Below are 12006 nucleotides of genomic sequence, written 5' to 3'. Positions count from 1 at the left end.
TTTTTTTTTTGAGATGGAGTCTTACTCTGCCACCTAGTCTGGGGTGCAGTGGCATGATCTCGGCTCACTGCAACCTCCGCCTCCAGGGTTCAAGTGATTCTTCTGCCTCAGCTTCCCAGGTAGCTGGGACTACAGGCATGCGCCACCATGCCCAGCTAATTTTTTTGTATTTTTAGTACAGATGGGGTTTCACCATGTTGGCCAGACTGGTCTCAAATTCCTGACCTCAGGTGATCTGCCCACAAATAAGCATTTTTTCAAGCCTCATATGACATAATAGAAATACCTTAAATTCCCTCCACCTTTAAATAAGTCAGGAATTCTCTTAGGAACTAATCTCTGAGGATGGATAAACCAGTTCAGCTGAAATTCAAGCTGAGCCAGATTCAAACTTTAACACAAAATTTCAAACTTTTGAGATGGAAGAAGAATTGAGATCATTTGTTATTATGTTGTTGGTGGTGGTGTTATTTTACAGTCCATAGTTTCTGCCAAAGATAAAGCTTTGTGATTACAAGAGAATTAGCTCAAAGTATTTTCTAGGCAGGCTGAAATTAGGGGATTGAGTGACTTTTGCAGAAAAGCAAGGACATGAGATGAGACCCAAAATAAAGTTTAAAAGAGTTTACAAGTCATTATCCTTGGATTTCACTGGTACTTGGTTCTGTGATGAAGGTGACCTCATTCAACATTGGAGATTTGTATACAAATTAAATTTGAGAAGTACTATTAGAGGATAAGACAGAAAGTTCAAATTGATACAGAGTTCAGGCCACTTCTGTGCTGGCTGACCTGAGCCACCTGAATTAGTTTACAGAGTATACGATGAGCTTGACTTGTGTATAATGTAGGTTTGAAAGAGTTCATGTTGAAAGGCATTTTTAATGAGCCCAAAGTTCTTGACTTAGATCTGCTTAGGTGTAATGCTCTCCTTAGATTCACAAGGAGGAGGAAGAAATTTCACTAGTAGATTGATTGCACTCATTTAGAATCCCAAAGTGCCCTCGGGTTCTAAAATCCAATTTACTCATTCAGCCATTCCACAAACATTTGTTAAACCCCAATTTGAGCCAATGTTGGAATGGAGCAGAGCAGATTCCTTTGGTGCTGGCTCGGGATGGTGGCTTATGCCTGTAATCCCAACGATTTAGGAGGCTGAGACGGGAGGATGGCTTGAGGCCAGGAGCTTGAAACCAGCCTGGTCATCATAGTGAGACCCTTGTCTCTACAGAAGAAAAAAAAAAGAAATAAAATAAAAAATAAATAAATAAATAAATAAATAAAAATAAAATAAAACACGTTCCTTCAGTGCCTAATGTAAAGGAAAAGAAATAGTTTGGTAGGTCACTGAGTAAGAATAAGTAAATCTCTTGTGTATTCCAACAGCCAAAAGCTGCGTCTGACTCTACATTTGCCTTTCAGATAAACAGTTTTGTTATGCAATTCAAAACACAAATCCACTGCCATTGTTTTTGGAGTAGGAGAGGAAAATAATCTGAGAAAGCTCTGCTTGAAACTTTTAAATTAATAACGAATGTTAAACTCTATGAACTTTAAAAGAAAAAGACAATCTATGATTTTTCAATTAAAGAATACATTTCTGAACAAATGGATTTGCCACAGGATTTTTTTTCCGTGTACTACATTCATGTAAACGTACATCATCCATCGAGGATAACCACGTTTCATAACAGGAGGCACAGCCACATGCTGAATATGATTCCGATACAACTCAGCCTTTAAAAAAGAAGCAGATGTCTCAAATTATGACGATAGGTCTGCTGAGAAAAAAACTAGAAATTATATAAACAATGTATATTATTTAAGGCAACTTTTTTTGCAAGCTAGATAGAAAAGCAAGTGCGTGGTAGGTGTAAAAGGTGACGACACAGCATGCTTAAATAGAACGCTTGCAGAATCTCCAAACTACTGATTTCCTTGCTTCCACACAAACCTGCAGCACCGAACACCCCATCCACCTCTAACTGTGCCAATCTGCTGACTGTCTGGAATAAGCATATTTCTTTAGAAACCTGTGAAATATGCTTAAATTGAATTAAGGTTACCTTCTAAACATTATGGTTCTTGTTAAACTTTGGAACCTAAAAGAAAAATGGACTTAGATTTTTTTTTTTTTTTTTTTTTTTTTTTTACTGTAGTCACTTGAAAACTATTTTCTTTAAGTAATTTATTTTCCTGTGAACTTTTGAGAAATTGCCGGTTTACTTCTAATTATCTCCTCAAGGTCAGGGAGTATTTCTGCTGTTTTTCCTGTTTTCCCCTCCCACAGGTGCTGGGTTAGTGCAGAGGGACAGGCTAAGGTCAAATTGCCTTCAGCAAGTGCATTTACTGCACTGGAGCACTTAACTCCTTAGGTTAAGATTGGCTGCCCAGCTGCCCTTCTGGAGCCAAGGTTAATACATTTTTGCATGTCTACTTAAACTTAAAACAATACCTGGCCCTAAGCCAGTGCTCAACAAACATTTGCTAAATGGAGATAGAACACGATGACTTGTTTTTTGGAAACTAAACGTAAATGACTCTGAAGGAGATACTCACGAAACATATCTTAATGAAAAAGCAGGAATACCTGGTTTGGTTTGTAGTCACATGAAAGACCAAAGCAGGAAGATCAGCTAGCACCATTTTGTCCTTGGACAGATGAGGAAACTGAGGCTCAGAGAGGCTAAGGGATATCACAGGGTTATTCAGGACAACCCAAATCAGTACCTTGAATCCCAGACCCTGTGCCTCACCTCCTCTGAACGCCAGACTGGTCCATCCAGCTGCCAAGAGCTCCATGTAGTGACTGAGGTGCTGCTTAGACTAAACTTGGCTCCCCGACCACCTCCGGTTAGCTTTCCCCCTGACTGCCCCATTTAGTAACAGTCACTTCACTTCTCAGGCCCCAAATCTAGGGGTCGTTCTTGTTTACTCTAACCTCCACACCCTATATGCAGCACACCAGCAAGTCCGTGTATTTCTACTTACACCACTTGTCTCAAATTTATACACCTCTCACTAACTTTGTCTGAGCTGGATGGGCTGCAGTGGCTGTGCCTGCCTTCACTCTTGTGCCTTCAGGTCCCTCTCAGCAGGTGGAGCCATCGGTTCAAAATGGAAATCTGATCATATTATTTCCCCTGCTTAATCTCCTCCTCACTGGAACCTCCCCTACCAGTGTCTTTAAATCTTACACAGAATCCAAAGTTCATACCATGGATTACAAGACTTTATGTGATTGAGATTTGTAAAGTGAGTGGATAGTGTCCTTTGGAGGGACAATTTCCTTTCATTCCACTTCAAAGTCAGAGGAGGGATCACTGGCCTCAGATACTTGAATTCCTTGCCAAATATCAAGAAAGAGTGCTTTTCAGAGAAAGAATTAAAGAGGTGGGAATGACCAAATACCATGAGGCTGACCTTAGTATCAAGTTCATATCATTAGTTCCAGGTACACATTACAACCTTGAACAAGGAACCTGTGCCAATAGATGCTCTCAATATGCACTGTTAGAGCTCCTTGGGATGAAGACTGTGTCTGTGCATCTTTAAACGCTGGGAGCCTGGCACAGTCTCAGGATGAAATTGGGACTCAATACATGCTCATGGGATGGAATAATAAATGACAAAAAGTCACACCTATCTGTGACATGCCTCATCACACAGTGCTGTAACAGTGCCAAGTTATTTGTAGCTGCTTCTGCTAGTTACTCTCAGCCCACACTGAGCTGTTTAGAAGAGAACAGGGAGAGAGGGCCGTTGTCAGAAAACAAGATACTTATTTCGTCTGCCAAGCACAGGCCAGAACTGTCATTAAATGCCCCTCTCCAAAACAAGGGGTCTAGTGAAAATTTTTGGCATTTGGTCTTTTGCTGTCTTCCCCCTGGAACTTTCCAGATGTGAACACCACGGTATAATTTCACGTTGTGGTTCTGTAGACTGTGTTACACAGCTCTCCCAGGAACACCAATTCTGAAGGTGTCAGTATTGTGCAGTATTGGCCCACTGCAGACTAGAGAATTGAGTCTCAAAAAAAGGTCAAAGAACCCAAGTGGGGTCCCAAGCATGCTAGGGTGCAGATTTCCAGCCTTTCAAACCTTGTGATATCCTGTTATTTGTTTACTTAGTATTCCTGTCCTTTCCTTACCTCCTCCCTGCATACAACTGTTCCCAAAAGTGGCTCATATCATGATATTTTTTCACTTTAATTTAATTTCACACCGTTTCTTGAACTAGCTGGTGATACCCTGTGCCTGAGCATCACAGAAGGTTTGTAAGAGCAGGCATTAGACCTCATAACATCTGTCTGCCCTAATCTCTTCATCAAAGCTTTTAACAAGCTGCCATCACAGACAGTCCTTTCTCAATGGATGGAAAATATTTCCGGAACAATATTCAAGCACTCCATCTTCCTGTCAGAAAACTAATTGTGGCTGGCTGATAAACCAGTATGAAAAATCAAATTTAAATGAACCAAATTTAAATTTATAAGAGCCTCATTTAACATGCAATTAATTTTATGTCTATAATAAAGAGAGTAAAGCCTCTGGTCTCCCTGAGGAATTAAAGAGGCTGATAAGAGAATGCTAAATGCTGTGCCCCATGGAAATGGGGTAACATGATTCTCAAACACTGTCATCCTTTTGGTTGCATAATATTATATACAATATGTTCTATTTCAGGGAAGTATTAATTTTACTAAAATTAATTTTTTTCTGAGTATTCATAGAAATGTGACCAAATGGTTAGGGCTGAAACATAGGCTGTTGGTTCCTAACTCCCTTTTCAAGTTCTTATTCTCTCCTTTATATTACCTCTTCAGTCTTTATAGCTTCTAATGTTTTTGTTTCTTCCCCCAAAATGGGGAATAATAGAAATGTTAGAGCTCAGCTATATTTTATGTTCCTTAAACTTCGTTCCAATTAGTAAAATGTTGAGCAAAGGCTTCGTTTGCTAACCCCTTTATATTACTATTAAAACCAACATTTACATTAAGATGGGGTTGGGGCAGTCATTTATTTCTGATTTAAACCATTCTAATGAGTTTTATGTATAATAAATGTATCTCTGGCTCACTATAAGCCTATTAAGTGATCCAAAACATAAACATTAATTTGCATTGTTCAGGAAGAAAAACACTAACTGTTGGGAAGAAGCTGCTTTTTATTCTAAATTTTGCTTCTGGATATTGCCTCATACAAGTTACTGTGAAGGTCGTTCCTAAGTATGTATTTTCCTGTGAGAGTGATAATATTCCTGAAAAAGTTCTAAGACTTTTCTTGTTGGGGGAAGTCAGCCTTTGATGTAATTTTAAAACGTTCTAGGGTCAATTAGCAATCATTGTATTCAAAGCATTTTTGAAACTATTTCAATTCTATTTTTTTAAAGTAAATTATTGAAAGAAACCAAACTTCAACTCTTTGAATACTGCTCATATTTCGATTTTGGGGTTTGTTTCCTGCTTCTGCTCCCAGGATTGAAGGGCTCCCTTCAGAGGCTGCAGCTGGAGTACGTGGATGTGGTCTTTGCTAATCGACCAGACAGTAACACTCCCATGGAAGGTAAGTTAAGAACTTTAATAAAATACTCTAGAATTCTTGATTCAGTTTGAGGACTTACTCTGCTCACAGTAGGAAATGAATTGTATTCAGACTGATTGAACTGAATGTGGAAAAAAAAAATATTTCCGACTGATGCCTTTTGGCCTCAGCATTTACCCCCAAAACCAATGCTCTGTCTGCTGCATCTTCTTATTTTAAAGCAGTTGAAGGCATTGGGTTTGTGGCTCCCGCTGGTTACAGTGCTCACCTTTTCCAGGTTCGTTTCACTTTCATGATTTCATCAGCTAAAACAATAAAGTTAATTGGAAAGGGGCTTTATAACACAGCCATCATCATTTCACAGTAAATCCTTTGAGGGTCTTCCTATTTTATAATGGCTCTAAGTCTGATTAGTTTCCAGTCTGTGGTAGCAGTGCTCAGTGGTGCCACCAGCAGGGATTCCACAGCAGTGACTGCTTCAAAGTAACATTTCATTGCAGTTTGATTGTTGATTCTCAAGGAGCTGCAACATTTTATCGCCTTTCTGTTATAACTGTTTGAGGACCACAGTTTAAGCTTCTTCCTCTGGAAGCTTTCAGAATGTTTCTAAAACCAGATTTTCTTCAATTTACATTTATTTACGGAACTTGCTAGAATGTTTGAGGCAGAAGATAGTTTGAGAGGATGAGGATGAATTGAAAAGAATGTTCCAGTTAACTGAAGTTCAAAATCACATGGATTATCACTTACCTGAGGTGACTGAGAATGAAGATATTTGAGAAAAAGAGCAAAAATGAATATTCTGGTTATTTGAACAATATGATATGGATTACCACTTTTAAAATAATTAGAATAGTTTGATTCACATGAGATTACACTGAAGGTAACTTTGTCCTTGATGATTCAAAAGGCAGGATCTTGTAATAAACCAGATTCTGTAAAGAGTGATTCTTGTTATAGGGTTATAGAAGGGTTATAGTAATGGAAAAGTATAAATGATTGACATATTATAAATTTTTCTAGGTTGTATTTCTGACCATAAAAAAGTTATGGAAATTATTTTCCTTGCCATTTATCTCGTTCTCAACTACAGAGAAATGTAAAATATATATATTCTTATATCTAACTTTCTCCTACAGTTTTCTTCTTTCTTGAATCTGGGTAAAATTAGGAGTTTATTATAAACAGTATCAGTGTTGGAAATTTTCCATGGAAATGACATAAAACTGCATATTTTTTGTCAAAGCAAAGATTAGGTGTTTGATAAAGCAAATCATAAGCATAAGAAGTATTTATTGCAAGGATAATATGATGTCATACAACTCTTTTTTATTTTTTATCTTATTTTTCCCTAAGTTATTGGGGTACAGGTCGTAGTTGGTTACGTGAGTAAGTGCTTTAGTGGTGATTTGTAAGATTTTGGTGCACTTACCACTCGAGCAGAATACACCGCTCCATATTTGTAGTCTTTTATCCCTCGCCCCTCTCCCACTCTTCCCCCCAAGGCCCCAAAGTCCATTGTAGCATGTTTATGCCTTTGTGTACTCATAGCTTAGTTCTCACATATCAGTGACAACATATAATATTTGGTTTTCCATTCCTGGGTTACTTCACTTAGAATAATAGTCTCCAGTATCATCCAGGTCACTGCAAATGCTATTAATTCATTCCTTTTTGTGGCTGAGTAGTATTGCATCATATATATATAGATATATATATATATATATATATATATATCACAGTTTCTTTATCCACTCATTGATTGATGAGCATTTGAGTTGGTTCCACGATTTTTGCAATTGTGAATTGTGCTGCTGTAAACACGCATGTGCAAGTATCTTTTTCAAATAATGACTTCTTTTCCTCTGGGTAGATACCCAGTAGTGGGGTTGCTGCATCAAATGGTAGTTTTACTTTTAGTTCTTTAAGGAATATCCACACTGTTTTCCATAGTGGCTGTACTAGTTTACATTCCCACCAGCAGTGTAGAAATGTTCCAGTCATACAATTCTTAATGACACATGAAAACAGAGCACTAAAGTTATTTAGTCTGCAAAAGTGTCAAGTAAAATGCCATTTAGTGAGGTCTATGAAAGACTGGAATTGCTTCACATTTTAGGTGCCTAGTGACTATTTTTCTCTTTTAGACAGTGTTCTTTGCAACTACACCATGTACAGGATAGCAGAACATCTAAGATTTTTAAGGATTTTTTTTTCCCCATCTTACCTCTGCCTTTTATTTTTGGAATATATTGTAGGAGTCTCTGAAACAGAAAACATAATTTGCATTACATTTATAGAAGAAGGAGGAAATCCTCAATTAGGAGTCAAACTTTGTGACACCAACAAGATAATGATGTCTCTTGTATCAATATTTATAATATGTTGAAATTTATTAAAAGAAATCTTCAAAGTTTTTTAAAAAATAATTGCTGCTGTCTGGTGGAGTTCACAACATTGTTTAGCCTTTGTGGGAATCAGAGAAAATTTACATTTTCCCCAAGTAGTTTCTTATATACAATTCCACAAAGCGGAATGGGAAGCTCTTTTATCATGAGTCATTTTCCAAGTTCAGAAGCATAATGAAGAGTGTCAAACAATGGAGATTTGCCACTTGTTGATAAGGTCAAGGCACATGGCATTTTGTAGCACAGCAGCAATCAACCACCTCATGCTGGAATGTAGCCTGCTTCCCCTCACCAGCAAGAGGAGACTCACCCAAGCAGGCCAATCAAGTTTTGAGGCTTATTCTTCTGGGAGAACCTAGCAGGGACATTCCACAGGCAGCTCCTCATGCAGGACTTGTTCCAGATTGAAATAGCATCCATGTGAGTTTTTCCTAGCTTTCAGAAAATGTTTATCCTCAAACTTAGTACACTTATTTGTTCCAAGGTGGGTCTACTGGAACAATCAGAGTTTGATGTAAGTCTCTGGGAACACATCTATACATATAGTCTTTTCTACTTTACTGTGCCAGGGGAAAGTACTGATCTGGGAAATAAAGAAGCAATAGGAAATAAAGAGACAGGACTGTCAGGTGAACTTGGGTACATTTGGCACCCTAAAAATGGGGGAAAAATAAGGTGCCTGTGTTAGTTCTGGATTCCATGTTGTTGAGAGTCACCTTTGCAACAATTTTGTAAATCATACTGTGTATGTATGGGAATAAAGCTGTACATGTACAATGGGGGTCTACCTTAGGAAGACTATTAGTGTTTCTAAAAACATGACAGAAGTCAAATGTTATTTATAATCAAATTACCCTTGAAAACACTGCAGTAACTCTGTTAGTCAATGATATTCTATTGGCTTTAATTAATTATTCAATTTTTTTTTCAAATGTGGTGAAAAAAATCATCACTAGATAGTTGTCCAACCTTTTTATTTTTTGGTGGAGGCAGAAAAATCCTTAATATCAAATGATATTACTTTTTTCTTGTTTCAGCAACTCACATTGGCTATTTTAGGCTCACTTGCATCCATTTCTGTTTAAGTGACAAAACAGTGTTTGCCAAGTATATATTGTTGCGTATTTATATATTAAATCTACATGTATTAATACTATAGACCCTTAACGTTTGTAAATCATTTTTATTGATTTCAACTATTATTTGTCAACTCCATGGAGTCACAACACATGCTGACATAATTTTGCTGAGGCACCTCTTTTAAACACAGGGGACATAGCACTTTCAAATGAGTTCAACCCAACTCAGTGCTTGCTCTTATTTGTCACTGATTACCGAGTAGAGTAGTGTTCAAGAACTTGGAGACACTGAGAGTCTCCAGTCATAAACTATGCAAATGTCAAGGGTCATGTGTGTGCCCACAATGAGCATCGCTAAGACACGTTTTAAACAACTTCCATTTAAACATTATTAAAATGCCAATTGCATTCATGTGATTTCTACCATGAAATGATGTTAATCGGGAACATTTTAAAAATAAACCAAGATGAGTTTCAGCCAGTTTCTACATATCGTATAGCAACCATTTGAGCCAGAAAAAGATTAACTGCAGCATCTTTATAATATATTGGCATCATATATCCAATTAGTTGTTTCCTTCCCTTATTTCTTAGAAGATCAATAGACAAAAAGTGAGTCCTCTCAAAAGAATGGCTGTAAATTCCAAAGGTGTAATCAGTGGAGAAAGGGGTGAGACACTTCATTCGCAATCTGCAACCCCATGGAATACAGTTAGACATTTTCAGGCTATGGGAAGATGTTCCTGACAACAGAGGGGAGCTTGTGTACTTTTTCCTCTGTCCCTCTTGTTTATTTTTTCTGGTTCACCTAGTAGTAAGTCATTTTTCTTTCACAGCATCTGTCATGCCATCTGTCTCTGCTACAATATCTGGCAACGATGGTATGTTTTCCAGTCCTAGAAAAAAATCAGCCCCACATCCCATTTCTTCCTTCTTATGGGTCTGTGTTCCTCCCAGTAGAGTCACTGACAGTTTTTTATGCTCTATGAAGCTCATATCCTTAATTCTCTCACTTCCACAAATCCCTAATATGTATTTCAAAATCTTCTCTCGAGCTCATTAGACAAGAAAAAGTTCAGGCAATAGAGTCAGTCTGGACATGGATGGACAAAGAGCATTTGTGTGTCCAAGGACGTGTATGAGGAGTTTTTTGTTTGTTTGTTTGTTTGTTTGTTTGATTTTCTGTCATTCCCAAACACCAGGCTAATATCTCTACCTATACTATTCTCACTGCTCCAGGAAGAAGAGATTGAGCCTAACTGTGGTCATGAAAGGAGAGTGTAAGCCTGTACCCCTTGTAGACAAAAGCAAAAAGAGGGGACACACTAACTTGTTGATCTAAGAATCTGATTTTTAAATTAAATTAAATTTTAGTTAGTATTTGATTTTAAAAACACTTGGAATTGAGTCTTTACTTTTCACATAGAGCTTTTTGCCAAAACTGATTATTCTTACAGAATTCCTGAGTCATTAAATATTATTTCCATACTGATTACAGTTCCAGTTATTTATTTTTTCCTGCTAGCAGATCAGTGCAGACATAAAGCAGCCCATATGTCTTAATTTCAAATAAGAGAAGCAAGACCAAAGTTAGCTTCACTTATTCCCATAGTATCATCTTGTCAAATAACCCATTCCATAAGTATTTCTTTCTAAGCCATCTTTTTTAGGGTTGTCATGTGAAAGTAGCCATCTATGGATATTCAGGGATTCAGGATATCCAATGACAACTCAGAAAATGCCAGAAAGCAAAAAACATTACAGTATCCCAAATTTTCTACATTTTGACAGTTCCAAAATACTGGACCTAGATATATAACTTCCAAAGTAAAAAGTTTTCAAAACAAAAATTAACCACCTAAAACCTAGAAACATCATTTACCCCACAATAGATCAGCCCTTCCACCTCTATCTTTTATTATCTTACCTGAAAGTTACCTTCAAGCTATCCGAAAAAACATGATATAGAAGGAAGAAATCTTCTGCAAATATTACAGCACTGTCCAATAGAAATATAATGCAAGCCATATATATATAATTTAAATTTTCTATTAGCTACACTAAAAAAGTAAAAAGGGAGGGGAACAACACATACCGGGGCCTGTCGGGGGATCGGGGGCAAGGGGAGAGAGAGTGTTAGGACAAATACCTAATGCATGTGGGGCATAAAGCCTAGATGACGGGTTGATGGGTGCAGCAAACCACCGTGGCACATGTATACCCATGTAACAAACCTGCACGTCCTGTACATGGCATTTCTGAACTTAAAGTAAAAAAAAAAAGTAAAAAGAAACAGGTGAGGTTATTTATTATATTTTATTTAACGTGATATATCAAAACTTATCACTTCAACACGATCCATGAGTATCCAAAAGTTCCTAATGGCGTATACTACATTCTTTTTTTTCCCTACTAAGTCTTTGTGTAATCAGTTGTGTACACCCTAATTTGAAGCAACACATTTCAACTGCTCAGTAGACAATTTTAATTAGGATCAGCCACATTTCAAGTGTTCAGTAGCCCACATGTGGCTAGTTAGCTACTGTACTTGACCACACAGGCTCATAAACTATATTCCCAGTCTAACAGAGCCTCAGGCACATAGTAGGTGCTCAATAAATATTTATCGGTTGGATGGATGAAGGACTGAACAAGTGTTTGAGTGATTGAATGAATAAAGCTCCAAAGTTAAATAGCTCTAACTTCATTTTCCTCTACTTGAAAACCTATCTTGGTTTCCTAACCTCTATAAACATTCTAGTACCTGGTTCAACATATTTCAAGGAGATGTTGACAGGTTGTTGCCAAACAGCCCCAGGACACCTACATGCTGTTTCTCATCTGCAATCGCAGTAGCATCCAGATGTGCTGCATCTCTCTTTAGAAGTGTGATTGATATCTAAATGAGCAGAAATGAATAAAGGGACAATTCTTTGGCAATATAGTTGCCCCCTGAGTATTACTATATCAATTAAG

General features: G+C 37.5%; 1 protein-coding gene across 6 annotated transcripts in view; it reads left to right on the top strand.

Annotated features, from left to right (window-relative positions):
* KCNAB1 (potassium channel, voltage gated subfamily A regulatory beta subunit 1) overlaps window positions 1-12006 on the top strand; it is a 434134-nt gene that overhangs the window by 366840 nt on the left and 55288 nt on the right. For 4 of the 6 annotated variants that reach the window (XM_011998050.1, XM_011998048.1, XM_011998049.1 and 1 more), the window contains one exon: window positions 5478-5564. The exons of the other annotated variants lie outside the window; for them this stretch is intronic. In XM_011998050.1, coding sequence (XP_011853440.1) covers window positions 5478-5564 — 87 coding nt within the window. The remainder of the gene's footprint in view (window positions 1-5477; window positions 5565-12006) is intronic. 6 annotated transcript variants of the gene reach the window in all.

The sequence above is a fragment of the Mandrillus leucophaeus genome, unplaced genomic scaffold (genome assembly GCF_000951045.1).
Source record: "Mandrillus leucophaeus isolate KB7577 unplaced genomic scaffold, Mleu.le_1.0 Scaffold554, whole genome shotgun sequence".
Classification (NCBI taxonomy): Eukaryota; Metazoa; Chordata; class Mammalia; order Primates; family Cercopithecidae; genus Mandrillus; species Mandrillus leucophaeus.
The sequence above is the reverse complement of the archived record's forward strand: the minus strand, read 5'-3'. Positions and strand labels throughout refer to the sequence as shown.